The 18,546-nt window shown below is 41.6% G+C and overlaps 1 protein-coding gene across 2 annotated transcripts; it reads left to right on the forward strand.

The window, feature by feature from the left end:
- The first annotated feature begins 2,518 nt into the window (after positions 1-2,518).
- LOC106600806 (E3 ubiquitin/ISG15 ligase TRIM25) lies at positions 2,519-18,186 on the forward strand. Of its 2 annotated transcripts, none has more exons than XM_014192496.2 (10): positions 2,519-2,798; positions 5,837-6,481; positions 8,218-8,313; positions 8,765-8,998; positions 9,275-9,446; positions 9,997-10,074; positions 14,451-14,477; positions 16,081-16,107; positions 16,340-16,515; positions 16,738-18,186. In XM_014192496.2, the coding sequence occupies exons 2-10, from the start codon at positions 5,855-5,857 to the stop codon at positions 17,101-17,103; spliced, it is 1,803 nt and encodes a 600-aa protein (XP_014047971.1). In that variant the 5' UTR covers positions 2,519-2,798; positions 5,837-5,854; the 3' UTR covers positions 17,104-18,186. The 2 variants fall into 2 exon arrangements, with proteins under 2 accessions (XP_014047971.1, XP_014047970.1); XM_014192495.2 differs by lacking the exon at positions 2,519-2,798 and adding an exon at positions 4,845-5,132.
- The last annotated feature ends 360 nt before the right edge of the window (positions 18,187-18,546 follow it).

Consider the following 18,546-nt stretch of genomic DNA (forward strand, 5'->3'; position numbering starts at 1 on the left):
TTTCCAAGAACACAGTGGTCTCCATTGGTAAATTGATAAAGTATGGAACTACCCCGACTCTGCCTAGAGCTGGACCTCTGACCAAACTGATGAAAAAATCAAGGGGTATGAAAAGTCAATACTTTCTGAAGGCACAGCCTATCTGACCCAGTTTATCAGCAGAACAAAACCAAGGCCAGAAAGGCACATCAGAAAGTGAAGCTAATATAAACCCTTACTTTGCATTCATGCTCCCATTATGGCTCAAAGAACAGTTTGCTTGATGGTGCTATTCGCGCTGTGAAATTGACTCAGCTTTTTTTTTTACTCCACCAAAGGGACCCTGCTGAGCCACAGCTTTGAGAGAAACAACTACACATACATGTACAGACCTCAAAGGAATGACAGTCACAGCACCATGCGTTACATACTTTAGATCCTCCTTTAGGACAACAGTCAGGATAGGCAGCATTCCAACACCTACATTTCTCATTAGTGAAAGCACTGTGTCCTCCCCAAGGCGTCGTTGTCATTTGTATCTGCATTCAGCCAAATCATTTCTCTCCCCTTGTTTGAGTGTGTCTTTATCACATTTATTGTTTTGGTCTGTCCTGAGGTACTTCTGTAATATAAAAGGCTGGAGAAAATGTCTTTATGATGAATGAACCTTAACACCAAACAAACAAAAGTTTTCCCCTGTAGTCCCCCTAATGCAGAAACCAACAGAAACTAACGGGTGGGAAGTACTGAAACAAATAATGAGCCTCATCAGCATTTTACTTTGTTTTTGTTCTCATGAGGGTGTCTTGAGAGTCATTAAATATATTTGCCCTGCAGATCAGACATGGAAAATAGTTGCAATTGTGAAATGAATGGTAATTTGTGTAAATATAGGTTTAGGATCAACACAGGTTCTGTCTATTCTCTGGTCTGTCTGACTAATTTACAGATTTGCGATTTCAGCAGCAGGTTGCAGCTGTGTAGTTGGTGAACCTCTCAAAATAATCACAAACTCCTTGGTCTATCTCTTATGAATTCATGTGCTAGTAGCAAAATTATCTACAGTAATTAGCAATGTCTTCTTACACAGTATGTCTCTTTTTCACACGCATGTTGGAGAAATACAGTGCCTTCAAAAAGTATTCACACCCCTTGACTTTTTCCACATTTTGTTGTGTTACAAAGTGGGATTAAAATGGATGTAATTGTCATTTTTTGTCAATGAGCTACACAAAATACTCTCAAACTGGCATAAAAATGTTACATTTTTTATATTAATGGAAAATAAAATACTAATATATTTTGATTACGTAAGTATTCAACCCCCTGATTCAATGCACGTTAGAATCAACTTTGGCAGCAATTACAGCTCTGAGTCTTTCTGGGTAAGTCTCTAAGAGCTTTACAAAGCTTTACAAACCAGGATTGTACAATATTTGCCCATTGTTCTTTTAAAAATTATTCAAGCTCTGTCAAGTTGGTTGTTGATCATTGCTAGATTGCCATTTTCAAGTCTTGCCATAGAAGATGTTCCTAATGTTTGGTATACTCAGTGTATATTTGGCCTTGCGTTTCAGGTTGTCTTCCTGAAAGGTGGATTTGTCTCCCAGTGTCTGTTGGAAAGCAGACTGAACCAGGTTCTCCTTTAGGACTTTGCCTGTGCTTAGCCCTATTCTTTTTATTTTTATCCTTAAAAAAAACTCCCTACTCCCTGCCGATGACAAGCATACCCATAACATGATGCAGCCACCACCATGTTTGAAAATATGAAGAGTGTGACTCAGTGATGCATTGTGTTGGATTTGCCCCAAACATAACACTTGGTATTCAGGACATAAAGTTAATTTCTTTGCCAATTTTTTTTTTACAGTATTACTTTAGTGCCTTATTGAAAACAGAATACATGTGTTGTAATATGTTTATTCTGTACAGGCTTCCTTCTTTTCACTCTGTCATTTAGGTTAGTATTGTGGAGTAACCACAATGTTGTTGATCCATCCTCCAGTTTTCTCCTATCACAGCCATTTAACTCTGTAACTGCTTTAAATCACCATTGGCCTCATGGTCAAGTCCTTCATTCCTCTCTGTCAACCGAGTTAGGAAGGACGCCTTTATCTTTATCATGACTGGGTGTATTGATACACCATCCAAATTATAATTAATAACTTCACTGTGTTCAAAGGAAAATTCTATATCTTATTTTTTTTAATATTTTTTTACCCATCTTCTTTGCAAACCATTGGAAAACCTCTCTGCTCGACTGAGAGACCTTACAGATAAATTGTATGTGTGGGGTACAGAGATGGGGTAGTCATTCAAAAATTGTGTTAAACGACATCATTGCACCCAGTTAGTCCATGCAACTTATCTGACTAGTTCAGCAAATGTTTACTCCTGAAGTTATTTAGGCTTGCCATAACAAAGGAGTTTAATACTTATTGACTCATGACATTTCACCTTTCCATTTTTATTAATTTGTAAACATTTCTAAAACCATAATTCCACTTTGACATTATGGGGTATTGTGTTAAGATCAGTGACACACAATCTAAATGTAATACATTTTAAATTCAGGCTGCAACAACGAAATGTGGAAAATGTCAAGGGGTGTGAATACTTTGAGGGCACGGTAGTTGTTTCACTAACTCACCTGACTGCTGTGCAAGCTGTTGTCAACCATCACAACACACACCCACGCACAATCACACATATACCTGATTAGCTGGAAGTACCTTCTTTGGCAGTGGTGACAGCAGCTTTGTAGGACAGTCACAAACTTATTTCATTCTTTCAACTCCATTGCTGAAGAAAGATATACGGTAAGTTTGTGTGTCAACAATTCTTGTAACAGGATCACGAGTAGCCTATAGCAATTTTTTTACAAATATTATTTCTAATGTGAAATATGCCTATGTATTGTATTACAATTACACCAATTGCTCATACAATGTTTTTTTTGCGTAATATTGATTGCTGTACAGTTACAGTACTATAAATACTCTTATGTTTTAATTCCAACCAATCTTCTGTCTGTTGACTGTTGATGTGGGTCAGATATGTTTCAAAATTAAACACACACAACTCAATAGTGGCATTATCATCAGAACATGTAACAGTGAACATCCCAGTTTGGCAGATACCGTTCTTCCTTGATTGACAATGGTTTAGTCACTGAGAAGTTTCCAGGTAGACCTCAGTACAGGACAACCATTGACTGTATTTTATTTTCCATTCTTCACAGCCATTTACATAGACTTGGTTACATATGACCCTCACAGCAACTTGTTGGTGAACAGGTTTGACAAGCTAGCGCCAATTGTGTAAAGTATAAAAACTAGTAACACAATGCATGTGTCATGTCATTTTGGATGGTAACATCTGTGCGACTGGATACAGTAAATTAAACCTGGGCTTTGGACAGCCATTGGCTTTGGGCCAAACTGAGAGAGGCCGCGTGAATGGGACACAAGAATCGGCCTTTTGACAGCCTGCAGTTGTCAGTAGTAGATTAGAGTAGATAAGACCTGGGATATTGTTTACCTGACTGGCAGGGAAACTTGAAAGTATGTCCCCATGTTTTTGAGGTTATTTAACTTATTTGTTGGATTCATGGATCACTTTCCAAATAAATATATTGTTAAAGGTCTTAGGGTTGAAAGAGTCATTTACTGCATCACAAAGAGGCCATTGTTGTTTTTCTTGAGGGAGGTGGTGCATTGGAGTTCACATACATTGACAGCATGTATGGTATGACATCCACATTCACTCATGTCTGAGACAATCTAAGTCACACGCAACAAAACTGACTATAGTCTACACCGAGCATACAGAGAAACACCTGTTATTTTCCATTGGCTCAGATGTGAAGTCCTGTGACATCAGTGTCTTGATCATTTCTCATGTCACCTAGAGGAAAATCACTTGCATGTCACTCAAGTAAATTAATGGTTGGATAAGGGAGTCTTCTTTTGGGACAAACTACAAAAAAAAGCAATGAGGAACCTGACAGATTGCATGTTACATTGGGTTGGAAAGCATCGGAAGTATGGAGTCCCCCGCCTCTAAGCGGAGAATGATACTATGGCAATGTTGGAAATTCAATGCCAGCCTGTCTGTCTGAAAATGTACCTGTGGTCAGAGACCTGTGTTCAAATGATAATGGAAGTACTGAAATCAGAGACTATTCTTCAGTGACTATTCGATTCTTCAAACATGGTTGGATAAAAGCCATGAGCTCACACATCAGTTTAAATTGCATGGATGATGTTTGTCTGTCTGTCAGTATCATGGCAGAATAATTATTTCAACCTCTCATGCATTTGTGCTCCCATTAGGCCTATGTGGGGTAGAACAGTCTATTGTTGTGCTTTCAGGTGCACTGTAGGAATTCTGTTGCGAAATTACACACACAGCATAGGAGTGGGAGAGAGTCTTCTGAAAATGTCATGGAATGCTGCAGGACCAGAAATATCAATGGACTCAAATAAAGAACATTCTGAAAAAACAGACACAGACTTCTGCATCATCATCATCGCATTTCCCACGGTTTATTGGTGTGAATTTTAATTTGTTTTAAAGTTAAATGGTGTGGTAAATGTACCTTTTAAAAAAGTATTTCTTGCTAATATGAAAGATACGTTCCTTATATTTAGGGTTAGGGATAGCACACAGCCATATTTCCATTACAGCGATTGCTTACTGAAAACAGACGGAAGACAGAGTGGACTACCTGTGCTAATTAGCCATCTGCATCTCTGAACACCTGTGTGTAAATGGAAGATGGACGCCACAAACATGTTGTCACTGAAAAATACTGTCTGCTGCAACTGTGTTAAAACAGTGTACAGTGAGTGTGTATTCTGCATTTGTGAAATTATTTTTTGATGCGATATGAACGTCGAGGGATTTATGTTTCTAAGAACGTACCGCAAATGAGAATCGAATCACGTTTAAATGGAGTGAGCAGAGGCAGCCACTCGGAGTGAATCAGCACTGATCGTAAACAGGTGTTAGGCCAATTCCCGGTGGAGATGGCCCACAATGCACCTGTGCATACCAGTGATTGTTTGTCCACTGTTAGACACACCTAATCTCTGATCTACAACAAACAAGTCTGAAAACAGGCAAAAAATACTACTCTGGGATCGGTTAAGGTGTGTTCATTTTACTCAAAAATATACACCTCGACAAGTTTAGTTATCTTTTAGAATGCATAGTCAAAATGCTTGATAAAAATGTTGTGTGGGAATTACTATGGCTATTTGTGATGCAACCTTTACTATTAATTGTTTATCAGCCCTTGTAATTTTGTGACCATCATTTTTTTGCCTTGTGAGGGATAATAGGCCTTGGCCCATTCTAAAACTATCCAGTTGTGATTTTCAAAGCGGTTTCTGTTGGTGAGATTTTTCCTAACCTCTTCTCTGCCAGATAATATGCTGTTGATTGAGAAGTGCCCTGAGGGATGTTAACTTGGGTCACCACCACACACACACAACAGCTTGGGCAGTCCTCAGACGGAAGGCCAAATTTTAAATCCCTAGCCAAAGTACTTGTCGGTTAACATGGACCAGCAGTAGAATTAGTAGGCCAGTTGTTGTGCTCTGTGTTGGTTATTGAACTGGTGATGGCAAAAGGTCTTCAACTTCCTTCAATACAAGTAGGGCTACAACCACAAGCCCATCTAGCCCAGTGACTATGATAGCTTAGTTATAGTTGCATGAGTCATCAGCCTCTACAACATGGCAATCTGGTTTATCGAACCTGTATAGGCCTAGTTCAATCTTTGACCTATGTGTTGACCTACGGGCCTAGTAGAAATGTTTTTATGTGACCTAGTATGTTGTCTCACCCGTAGGGCTTTTGGTAGGACAAAATGATGGCTGAGGCGGGGGTCCTGGAGATGTTTTCGGAGCAGGAGCTGACCTGCTCCATCTGCTTAGACCTGTTCAACGACCCAGTGTCGACGCCCTGCGGACACAACTTCTGCCAGGGTTGCATCGGAGGCTACTGGGCCTCCAGCACCACCTGCACCTGCCCGCTCTGCAAGCATCAGTTCCCCGAGCGGCCTCAGCTCAACATCAACCGAGTCTTCGCCCATATCGCTGAGAAATACAAAGAAGCTCGCTACGGCACAGGAAAGCTGCACGCGTCAGACGTGAAGACACCGGGAGCCATGGCCAACAGCAACCCGTTCCTGGAGGAGATGATCAAATGTGATGTGTGTACAGGGAAAAAACAAGTGGCGATCAGCTCGTGTTTGACCTGCACAGCATCCTACTGCGAGGCCCATGTGCAGCCTCACCTGAACACGCCCTTCTATGCCAACCACCAGCTCCTGGAGCCCCGGGAAGCGCTTCGCGGCCGCACCTGCCCACTGCACCACCGGCTTCTGGAGGTGTACTGCCGCACGGACCAGATCTGTATCTGTGCCATCTGTGTGCTGGAGGAGCACCGCACACACCGCACAGTGTCCGTGCAGACAGAGCGAGTCAACAAGCAGGTGAGGAGAAGGCAAAGCAGCTTTCACATCAGGCGCTTGGAGCACACACCCCTTCAGAACCTCAATGGCCCAAGCAGCTCAAAGATGCTTTTGTGCCAAGGCTATAGTCTGAAGGCTACTTAAGGGTGTGGTGTGTTTCTTGGGGTTGGATGTGTGCCTTAAAGAAATACAATTTAATTCTAGTTTTGTGGTTGGTGTGCCCTAACAGTCAAAATAGACAATGGCCAATGCATGACGAGAGGGCACTGTCAGGTATTTTATTTAGGTAACTTTATTTTATATTACATCTTGTATTTTGAACCTTTGAAAGACTGAGTATTGGCTACGAGTCTGTAGGTCATAGGGGACTCTCAGCTTCTTGCAATGCAGATGACATAGATAGATAACCCCTATGTAAACAAGCCACCGAAATCCCTTTTGCAATGCAGATTTTACTCTAAAGATTATCTGAGATGGGAGTTGGTTATGTTCTTGTCTAAGTTGCATCTACATTTCTAATGTAAACAACCTGCATATAAACAGTGACTGGCTATTTCTGGTTCGCTTTCAGATAACTGTAAAATCCTGAACCAAGAGGGTAAAAAAGGGATGGGGAACTGTGGAACTTTTCAAATTTAGTAACACATTTCTATTCAATGACTTCAATGACTGCATCACAATTTGACAGCTGCCAGTTGCACTGTATTTTAAGTCATTAAATATAACATATGATCCTCCTTTTGGCTCTGAGAAGAAAACAAAGAAACAGCTCATCGCATAAATGTACCTGAGAAAATAGGCAGCTCCATTGAGGCCATCTCGATTTTGAAGAACTGCTACTTCTATGAGCAAACGAACTGGAAGGGTGCGCACTGCGACCTGGAATGTGTTGTATGAACAGGTATAAAGCCATGGTTTGTGACTTACTGCCACCTGCAGTTATGAAATGTTTGCTCATGAGTATAAGTCATTGGCTGATCCCTCCTGATGACACGGATGAAATCATGTGATCCTTCCTTAACCTATAGGAAGTCTCATCCAGTTGACTACTTCAAAATAGATCCCCACAGTGGTGAATATATTGATAAAAGTCACCTTGTCCTAGAGAGATTTACATGGTTATCAAAAAGTCATGCCAGGGTAAGCCAACACAAAACACAGCCCTTATTTAAAGTGTTTTGAAAATCCCCTATGGGAATAATGAATTGTGGAAAAAACTGTTGGAACCATTTCCATGTTTGACTGCTAGGTTTTATGGGTATTATGACTCATACTGTGGTACTCTATGGTTAAAGTCCTCAATGGTGCTAAATGGGCTTTTGGGCACTAGAATCCTCATATCTCTATGGGTTGGGAATCTGACTAAAAACATGAGCAATTTTACATAATTTAGGTATAATCTTGTGGATAATGGGTTTGGTTCAAGGCAAATGAATAACATGCATGATTTTTTTTGAATGAATGTATTTCATTATGTTATCTGAAATGTATATGGCTATTTCAAGGGCAATGTTTTTCTATTTGCATCTAAAAAATATTTTCTAGGGTATTTCTTTGGGCACTTCAAAGCACATTTTACTTGAATGTGTTCCCTAAGAGCGCCTGTTTAAGCAGCAGCAGGCCTGCAGCATTGTCTAGTTAGGACAAGTAGTGAACAGACATGATGCCAAATCTACTTTCAATGACACTGCATTCACATAATTGGTCTCTTTGTCTCTCATCCTCCATCTCTTTACTGTCCTTTGTCTGTCACACAGAAACTCATTGGGAAGACTGAACTGGAGATTCAGAACCGGATTGAGGGGAAGAGCCTCCGTCTGATTGAGCTCAAGAGCCGACTGGAGACCGTCAGGGTAGGCAGCTGATTCACAGGCCCCGACATTGTATCAACATTGTGTTAGATCTATTTGACCCCTTCACTTAACCCCTCAACGTGTCAGGCTTCATATTCATCAGATCACGCTACCACTCTGTCTAGTGTTAGTAGACCGTACCAACAACCATTACTGCCACTGCAGTGGCTATTAGCAGTTCAAGACAGTTTGTATAGTCAACCAGTAGCTATTAGCAGGTCTAGATAGTCTGTTTAGTCCACCCAAATGATGTTTGCCATACCGCTGTTATGATACATTACAGAAAAAAACTATTCATTTTTTTTTTTTTTAAACACACGTTTTAGGCTTGATGAACCACACATTTTTCAGTTGTGTGATCTGCAATCACAATAATGACCATAACTGGAGAGAAGGAAACTGACCTTAAATCAGTGTCAAGGAGCAACTGAACCCTTCTGTTTTTTTCTAGAACTATGCACGGGGTGAGCTGTCGCAGGTGGAGCAGTTGCTGGGGGAGCTGAGTTGCTCAGTGGACAGGATCCGTGAAGAGCTGGTGGGCGGGATGGAGGAGAAGCGGGTGTCAGTGGAAACACGGGGGGAGGGGCTAGTGACCCGTTTGGAGGCGGAGCTTAGCCAGCTGCAGGTGCGGCGATCCAGACTGGAAGCCCAGGCCACGTCTGATGACCACATTGGCTTCCTCCAGGTACGGAGGGAATGTGTTTTAGCTGAGGCACCTTTTATCATTTGTGGATGCACTTCATTTAGCTTATCTGTTGTAACAGTTGGGTGGGGTTTGCACTTTGAGGGCAATGGGACATGCACCTGGTGTGCCATGTGTACGGACCAATGGCCTCTAAGTGCAAGCTATCAGAGGTATTACCAGAGTCCACTCCACGTCCATTCCACTGACGTTAAACTCTGAACTGTAAGTCTTTCAATTGAATATATCTCTCAATGCCTGCCTTCAACCCACTTTCAGAGTTTTGAGGAGGCGAGTGCCCCCCTAGAGGCAGACTCTGACACCCAGGAGTTGGATCCCGAGGCGGCGGTGTCGCTGCATTTCTCTCTGGGGGAGGTGAAGGTGGCTCTGGGGGAACTGAAGAAGAGTATGGATGAGATCCGCATGGGGGAGGTGCGCTCCCGACGCTCCCGTGAGTAGATGAATCACCATAGTCATGTCATCATTATTTATTATCCTCATTATCCTTTTCAAAATGGACATCACAGTTACCAAATATTCATAATAATGGTAATTTCATTTGATATTGATAAAAAAAAATATTTCGGGGGGGAGGGGGTAGATTATTTGCATCAGTTCCATAATGTTCATATTGTTACCAAAAATGTTGTAAATAAATAATTAGTTGTTCCCTTACTGTGGTTTTCGGGTGAAGTTTCTCATAAATTACTGAGTTGAAGGTACCGAGAAAGGTATTCTGAAAGTAGTCTGTAAGCAGTCAAAATACCATTCCTACTCAAATACCTCATGCCAATAGAACTCATTCCTTCTGTCATCCATCGCTGTGTTGAAACATCGGTCAGGTGAAGAATGAGTCATTCACAAAAGTGGGTTGTAAAAATACCAGGAGGAACGCGAACATATGAGGAAACACAACCTGCATAACTATTATCACACCTGCACTGTATGTTGTGGACCAACCTATTTGTTTGTTAATATAACCCATTATGCGTGTGTTTCAGTTACTTCTCTACGGGAGAGCGACAGTATGATGAGTGTACAGACACTACGGAACACTAAGAGTCAGTGGTCTCTACGAGGTGGGTCAATTTTAAGTTGCGTCTCATATATATATATATATATAATAGTACCAGTCAAAAGTTTGGAAACACCTCATTCAAATTATTTTATTTTTTACTATTTTCTACATCATAACTATGAAAAAACACACATGGAATCATGTAGTAACCAAAGGTGTTAAATAAATCAAAATATATTTGAGATTTTTCAAAGTAGCCATCCTTTGCCTTGATGACAGCTTTGCACAGTCTTGGCATTCTCTCAACCATATTTATTTATAGGGGACAATGCACATTAATCAACATCAATAATGCAACATGTAAATGTGCCGGGGTTAGCCACAAGCTAATTTACACCCGTCATCCCAGGGCAGCTAAGGACAATTACACAGCCACAATACAAATACTCACTAAAACAACACAAAATACAAATACATCCAATAATATATAATTCTAATGACAACTATCATCAACTGTCGTCTTGCATATGAGGAACCACAACTCATGTGTGCAGATTTGGATAGATTTTAGCCATGTTTTCAAATTCAAAGTACAATCGGGGCAGCTTCTCAAGTCCGTGGGCATTGCATTCCAGTATATTGTAGCTCTAACAGAGAAGGCCGATTTTACTGTGTCAAAGGGACAACGCAATCCCCTCTAGTTACTGCCCTTGTTATCCTGGAAAGCCCATGCAAGCCTGGTCTTCAAGATCCTGCATCTACATACTGCTTAAAGCTATCCAGGTTAAATCAATATATGATATGACAACGGTGGTAACTGATTGGTTTGTTTGTAGTGATTTCAATTGGTTTCAGAATAGTAGTTCCTGCTTGTGACCAGCATGTGAGGCAATATCTCAAAGGTGAGAAGATCATACCATGCATATATCGTTTGGTGGCCTCCAGAGGAAGGAAATGTGTTATTTAATAGTTTTGATGTCTTCACTATTATTCTACAATGTACAGTTGTGGCCAAAAGTTTTGAGAATGACACAAATATTAATTTCCAAAGTTTGCTGCTTCAGTGTCTTTCGATATTTTAGTCAGATGTTAATATGGAATACTGAAGTATAATTACAAGCATTTCATAAGTGTCAAAGGCTTTTATTGACAATTACATGAAGTTGATGCAAAGAGTCAATATTTGGAGTGTTGACCCTTCTTTTTCAAGATCTCTGAAATCCGCCCTGGTATGCTGTCAATTAACTTCTAGGCCACATACTGATGGTTGGCAGCCCATTCTTGCATAATCAATGCTTGGAGTTTGTCAGAATTTGTGGGTTTGTTTGTCCACCCGCCTTTTGATGCTGACCATAAGTTCTCAATGGGAATAAGGTCTGGGGAGTTTCCTGGCCATGGACCCAAAATATCGATGTTTTGTTCCCCGAGCCACTTGGTTATCACTTTTGCCTTATGGCAAGGTGCTCCATCATGCTGGAAAAGGCATTGTTCATCACCAAACTGTTCCTGGATGGTTGGGAGAAGTTGCTCTCGGAGGATGTGTTGGTACCATTCTTTATTCATGGCTGTGTTCTTAGGCAAAATTGTGAGAAGCCCACTCCCTTGGCTGAGAAGCAACCCCACACATGAATGGTCTCAGGATGCTTTACTGTTGGCATGACACAGGACTGATGGTAGCGCTCACCTTGTCTTCTCCGGACAAGCTTTTTTCCGGATGCCCCAAACAATCGCAAAGGGGATTCATCAGAGAAAATGACTTTACCCCAGTCCTCAGCAGTCCAATCCCTGTACCTTTTGCAGAATATCAGTCTGTCCCTGATGTTTTTCCTGGAGAGAAGTGGCTTCTTTGATGCCCTTCTTGACACCAGGCCATCCTCCAAAAGTCTTCGCCTCACTGTGCGTGCAGATGCACTCACACCTGCCTGCTGCCATTCCTGAGCAAGCTCTGTACTGGTGGTGCCCCGATCCCGCAGCTGAATCAACTTTAGGAGACGGTCCTGGCGCTTGCTGGACTTTGGGCGCCCTGAAGCCTTCTTCACAACAATTGAACCGCTCTCCTTGAAGTTCTTGATGATCCGATAAATGGTTGATTTAGGTGCAATCTTACTGGCAGCAATATCCTTGCTTGTGAAGCCATTTTTGTGCAAAGCAATGATGACGGCACGTGTTCCTTGCAGGTAACCATGGTTGAGAGGAAGAACAATGATTCCAAGCACCACCCTCCTTTTGAAGCTTCCAGTCTGTTATTCAATCTCAATCAGCATTACAGAGTGATCTCCAGCCTTGTCCTCGTCAACACTCACACCTGTGCTTACGAGAGAATCGCTGACATGTCAGCTGGTCCTTTTGTGGCAGGGTTGAATTGCAGTGGAAATGTTTTTGGGGGATTCAGTTCATTTGCATGGCAAAGAGGGACTTTGCAATTAATTGCAATTCATCTGATCACTCTTCATAACATTCTGGAGTATATGCAAATTGCCATCATACAAACTGAGGCAGTAGACTTTGAAAATTTATATTTGTGTCATTCTCAACTTTTGGCCACGACTGTAGAAAATGGTCAAAATAAAGAAAAACCCTTGAATAAGTAGGTGTCCAAACTTTTGACTGGTATTGTACATGCAGTACATTCGGAAAGTATTTAGACGCCTTGACTTTTTCCACACTTTGTTACATTTTTGCAAATGTATAATAAAAAAATAAAAATCACATGTACGTAAGTATTCAGATCCTTTACTCAGTACTTTTAAGCAGAGATTACAGCCTCGAGTCTCCTTGGGTATGATGCTACAAGCTTGGCACACATGTATTTGGAGTTTCTCCCATTCTTCTCCGCAGATCCTCAAGCGCTGTCAGGTTGGCTGGGAAGCGTCGCTGCACAGATATTTTCAGGTCTCTCCAGAGATGTTCGATCTGGTTCAAGTCCGGGCTCTGGCTGGGCCACTCAAGGATATTCAGAGACTTGTCCCAAAGCCACTCCTGCATTGTTATGGCTGTGTGCTTAGGGTTGATGTCCTGTTGGAAGACTGGTGCGAAGGTTCACCTGAGAGCTCTGGAGCAGCTTTGCCCCCTATTCATCTTTCCCTCAATCCTGACTAGTCTTCCAGCTGAAAAACACATCCCCACAGCATGATGCTGCCACCACCATGCTTGACCGTAGGGATGGTGCCAGGTTTCCTCTAGATGTGACGCTTCACATTCAAGCCAAAGAGTTCAAACTTAGTTTCATCAGAGAATCTTGTTTCTCATGGTCTGAGTCTTTGGGTGCTTTTTGGCAAACTCCAAGTGGGCTGTCATGTGCCTTTGACTGAGGAGCGACTTCTGTCTGGCCACTCTACCATAAAGACCTGATTGGTGGAGGGCTGCAGAGATGGTTGTTCTTTCTGGAAGGTTCTCAGATGTCCAGAGGAACACTGGAGTTCTGTCAGTGACCATCAGATTCTTGGTCACCTCCCTAACCAAGGTCCTTCTCCGCCGATTGCTCAGTTTGGCCGGGTGACCAGCACTAGGGAGACTCTTGGAGGTTCCAAACATCTTCAATTTAAGAATGATGTAGGCCACTGTGTTCTTGGGGACCTTCAATGCTGCAGACATTTTTATGTACCTTGCCTCAGATCTGTGCCTCGACACAATCCTGTCTCGGAGCTTTACAGACAATTCCTTCACCCCATGGCTTGGTTTTTGCTCTGACATGCACTGTCAACTGTGGGACCTTATCTAGAGAGGTGTGTGCCTTCCCAAATCATGTCCAATCAATTGAATTTACGACAGGTGGACTCCATTCAAGTTGTAGAAACATCTCAAGGATGATCAATGGAAACAGGATGCACCTGAGCTCAATTCCGAAGTTTCGTAGCAATGGGTCTGAATACTAATGTACATGCATACATTTGCACAGTTCTAAAACCTTTTTTCGCTTTGTCATTATGGGGTATTGTGTGTAGATTGCTGAGGAATTGTTTTTGTTACAGCCTTATTCTAAGAATGTATTAATACAATGTGGAAAATGTCAAGGGATCTGAACTTTACGAAGGCACTGTATTTCCACACTGGTTGGAATAATACTGTGACATTTTTAAATCTATGATAAAGCACTTTGTAAGAGCTGTTTTAAAAAGGCCTCCTGAAACCAGATTTTGCCCTACTCTCTGCCAATAATAGCTGGTTTTTAAAGTTCACATCTCTACCATTAAGCTCTTCCAATTAGGCACCTTTCTCGGACCACGCTGACAGTCTTAGCTAAATTCGTTCTTGAGAAATAGCATTTTGCTAAGAAGCCGTTTTAGTTTATTTTTGACCATTTTAATTGAAAACAAGGTACGGTACTTAATTGTTACCCAAAAATGATTTGATATTGAGATAAAAATGGCTGCATTCGTTCTCTACTCACACATACTTCCATTAAACAACATGTCTTCATGTTTCTTCTCCCCTCAGATCTAAAAAAGATCAAATCTGGATCAGGTATGTCTGTCTGCACTCTTGGAGCTCTTCACTCCAAAGATTCTCTTTTGGATTAAGGTCTAGGACCCATGTGAATGAACTATTGGGTAATGAAATGGGATATTTTGCAGAGGCTTTGTTTTAGCTCAAAGGAAATGTTAGACACAAGTCAGGAGTTTGTCTTAAAGGAAAACACTTACAAACCTAGTTTACTTAAAATGCCTTTTTTAAGAAGATTGGTGCATGGTGATTCACGATGCCTCTTCTGAAGAAGTTTTAAAATAACTAATTTGATGTAGGCCTCAATAGATTGTTGTTTTTTTCACTTTATATTTCGACAATGTATGCCATTTTTAAACCCACACATCTAATAGAACATCTTCAATGGTTCACTAATAGTTTAAAGGCCCAGTGCAGTCAAAGTTCAGTTTTTCTGTGTTTTGTATCATATTGTACAATAGCTGATGAAACGAACACTGTAAAAGTGTAAAAAATGTTGCTCACTAGCCACATTTTCATCCATAGTTTTATGCAAGTGAAGTCGTACAGTATGAAAAATAATCACGATAGCTGTGATAGAAACGGGACGTTTCAGGACAATTTGTAAAATGCTAACAGAATTTTTGTTCGACATGGTTGGATCTTTTTAGTGTCAGTAAAATTAATAAGGCAAGAAATGCTGAAATATTGACAACCATCATATTGAAGTAAACTTGGCGTCACGTGATGATATGGTGTGTGGTCCTCTTGCTACATCTTGGGGAAACCATGCAATTTATTAGGCTACAGGTGAAAGAAGTTATGAACTTCACTGTGCACTTTCAGTACCCTGTGATTTTGACGCTCCTTTCCAATAAATATTGAGGGTCTTATTCTGGTGACGTGATGCTTGACTGCTGTCTGACATACAAATATTCTCCCTCTTATCCATAATAATCTTATCACGTAGAGTAGCCTACCTGCATGGTATCTGAGAGCTGTTGGCTAGAGTGCGCGTGCCAAGACCAGAGTAGGCACATTCGCTATTTAATACAACAGTTTGTGACGACTATGTGTAGGGATGGAAATACATTGAACATAAAAATTTTGTTCGGTACGTGAAAACTTACCCATTGAATTTTATCCGCAAAAGTGAGTTTGGTGGAAGCACACTGGTGGGAAATGCATATTTTCTTTATAGAGATTATAGAATACTTGCATAAATATCTGTCGCTAATTGGATGGAAACCTAGCTAGTGTTATTTCCTGATAGTTTCTGGTTGGAATTCATCTACACAGGACCTTCTAATCAACCTGTTTGCATGGGTGGGAGTTTTGCCTTGCCTGATGACATCACCAGGTGGTAAATTGATGAATTAACAATAACAAAGAGTTCCAAACTTCTCTGCCAATAACAGCTTGTTTTAAGTTTTCCCCTCCCCACTCAGATCACTCCCAGACAGTCCTAGCAAAATTCTTTCCTGATTAGGTTTCTTGCTAAAAAGCTATTTTTGTCAATTGTAATGGAACACAACAGTAAGGTACTTAATTGTTACCCAGAAATGATTTGATATAAAAAAAAAAAAACGGCTAGTAGTTTCTATGTATTGGAAAAGAGACTCACCGTAATTACTTTTTCGTACAGGGTTGAAGAAGATCCAGTCTTATTTAGGTGAGTTCTGATCTTAATTCTAAATACCAACCTATCCTGGTCTTATCTCTACCATTGCTCTTACTGTATTACTGGATGTAGTGATTGACTGTTGTTTACCAATAAAGCTCTCTAAATAGTCTGTTTACACAAGACACCATCTCACTGTCTTTTTGGCCATGATTCCTAACATTATTCGGCTGTGGCATTCACACCAGAGCCTTGACCTTTTTGTGTTCCTTCTCATTCGCAGAGGATGTGACGCTAAACCCAGTGACGGCGTACCCCTTCCTCATCCTCTCTGACGACAGGAAGCAGGTGAAGAGAGGAGAGAAACTGCAGTTCTACAGGAACAGCACGCAACGCTTCGACGTCTGGTCTTGTGTGCTGGCCAAAGAGGGCTTCAACTCGGGGCGACACTACTGGGAGGTGAGGCCAGGGGTCAAGGGTTAGGGAATCACATAGAAATTGGAGGGTGGAAGAAATGACTGAATAGTGGCTTCAGTTTTATTGGTTTAATCTATTTAGGCATTTGATGTTAGAAGTGTAGGACATGCAATCTAGGAGAGTAAATCACTTAGGATTCAACCTTGCATGCTCGTCCCCACTCAAACTTTTGTCGGTATCACTATCTTTGTCTCTTCATCTCAGGTGAATGTGGGTGAGAATAAAGACTGGAAGGTGGGCGTGGTGCGGGAGTCAGCCCAGAGGAAAGGGCTGTTTGACATGAGCCCTAATAGTGGTTACTACGCCCTCTGGTGGGGGGGCACCCACCTGCGCGCCCTCACTATCCCGGCCCTTACCAAGGTTAAGACATCGGTGCGCCTCCGCAGAGTGGGTGTCTACCTGGACTGTGAGGAGGGTCAGGTGACCTTCTACAATGCCAAGACTGGCTCGGAGGTGTACAGCTTCAGCGTGGCCGAGTTCTCTGAGAGGATGTTTCCTCTACTGGGCACTGGGGACAGGGAGGTTCCCCTGGCTCTCATGATCACACAGTGTGGCAGCGTGCCCGAGTGAGATGACATGAAAGTGTGTGCATGTATAGAAAATTATGAAAGTGAAAATGTGTTTCAGGGTGAATTTGCTTGAAGATTAAAGTGTGGTTAGCTTGGATGAGTCAGTGGGAAAGTGAGTGCAAGTTTGAGTGGATGATGAACATATTGGTGAAAATATTTTAGGTTGAATGTGCTTGAAGATAAGCATGAGAAGGTATGTGAGATGGAGGGAGGGGACAAAGAGAAATGGAGTCGTATGGGGTGAAAATAAGATGGCGAGAAGTCTCATCTCTACATTTTGCCTGCAACCTCCAATTCAGCTGTTGGCATTGTCCAGTACTCACTCAACATTTGACTCATTGCACACACACTGGTTCACAATGCACTGAAAGGCAGGTGATGGGGCAAAACACTTGTGTGGAATCTTGGAATTACTTCATGGTCAGAAATCAGTAAGTCAGAATTGGTATCTGAAATCACAATGGTACACTTGTATTCGAACCCTCTTCGTTGTCACAATTTTCTAATATTTGTGTAAAAATGGCTTCAGTCTAAGGTTCTTATATCTTGGTGGATAGGTCCTGTTGAGGATATCTTGTATTGTTCAAGGTTGTTTCACACTAGCTCAGGGTTTCCCCAAACTCGGTCCTCGGAACCCCAAGGGGTGCAAGTTTAGTTTTTTGCCCTAGCACTACACAGCTGATTCAACTAATCATCAAGCTTTGATCATTTGAATCAGCTGTGTAGTGTTAAACCAAAAACATGCACCCCTTGGGGTCCTGAGGACCGAGTTTGTGCAGCGTTTCCCAAACTACTTTTGTTCTATCTGGAATTGAATTCTGTCCTGTTTGCAGCATTGTGTAATGTGCACATGTTTTACAGTTGTCAGAATGGTGGACGATGATTAGACATTTGCTGAATCACTGTCCTTACACAATTCAAGTGGACGGCCGTGAAAGATGCTATTAGCTTGTGTGGCCATTTACAGCCCTTGACAGCAATGAGTTGGTAATTTATTTTGTGGCAATATTGCTTGTTATTGTCTGTTCTGTCCCATACGTATGTTTTAAGTATTTTAACAATAAAAATGTATTGGGTGGAATAAGACTGTCTCAGTTATGTTTTACAGTTGGTCATTTGAACCTTACCATTATTGTTACATGGGGCTCCTGAGTGGCACAGCAGTATAAGGCACTGCATCTCAGTTCAAGAGGTGTCACTACAGTCCCTGTTCTGAATCCAGGCTGTGATTGAGTCCCATAGGGACACAATCGGCCCAGTGTCGTTCTGGGTAGGCTGTCATTGTAAATAAAAACTTGTTCCTAGCTGGTTACATTTTTAAAAAATCACTACAGCTGCACTAGCTGCTGTTGATTCCAGCCACAAGAGGGTACTGGAGTACAAGAGCAGTCTTTCCCTCATCCCTGCTCTTGGATAGCCATTCTACGCAAACTCAAACCCAGCA

This window comes from Salmo salar, chromosome ssa03 (assembly GCF_905237065.1).
Source record: "Salmo salar chromosome ssa03, Ssal_v3.1, whole genome shotgun sequence".
In the NCBI taxonomy this organism is placed as follows: domain Eukaryota; kingdom Metazoa; phylum Chordata; class Actinopteri; order Salmoniformes; family Salmonidae; genus Salmo; species Salmo salar.

What these genes read in the sequence shown, in the direction of transcription:
- LOC106600806 (XM_014192496.2), top strand. Translation starts at nt 5,855, where the DNA reads ATGATGGCTGAGGCGGGGGTCCTGGAGATGTTTTCGGAGCAGGAGCTG. An exon ending in GCCGACTGGAGACCGTCAGG is followed by an intron (nt 8,314 to 8,764) that starts GTAGGCAGCTGA and finishes GTTTTTTTCTAG; the next exon opens with AACTATGCACGGGGTGAGCT. An exon ending in CGGGGCGACACTACTGGGAG is followed by an intron (nt 16,516 to 16,737) that starts GTGAGGCCAGGG and finishes TCTTCATCTCAG; the next exon opens with GTGAATGTGGGTGAGAATAA.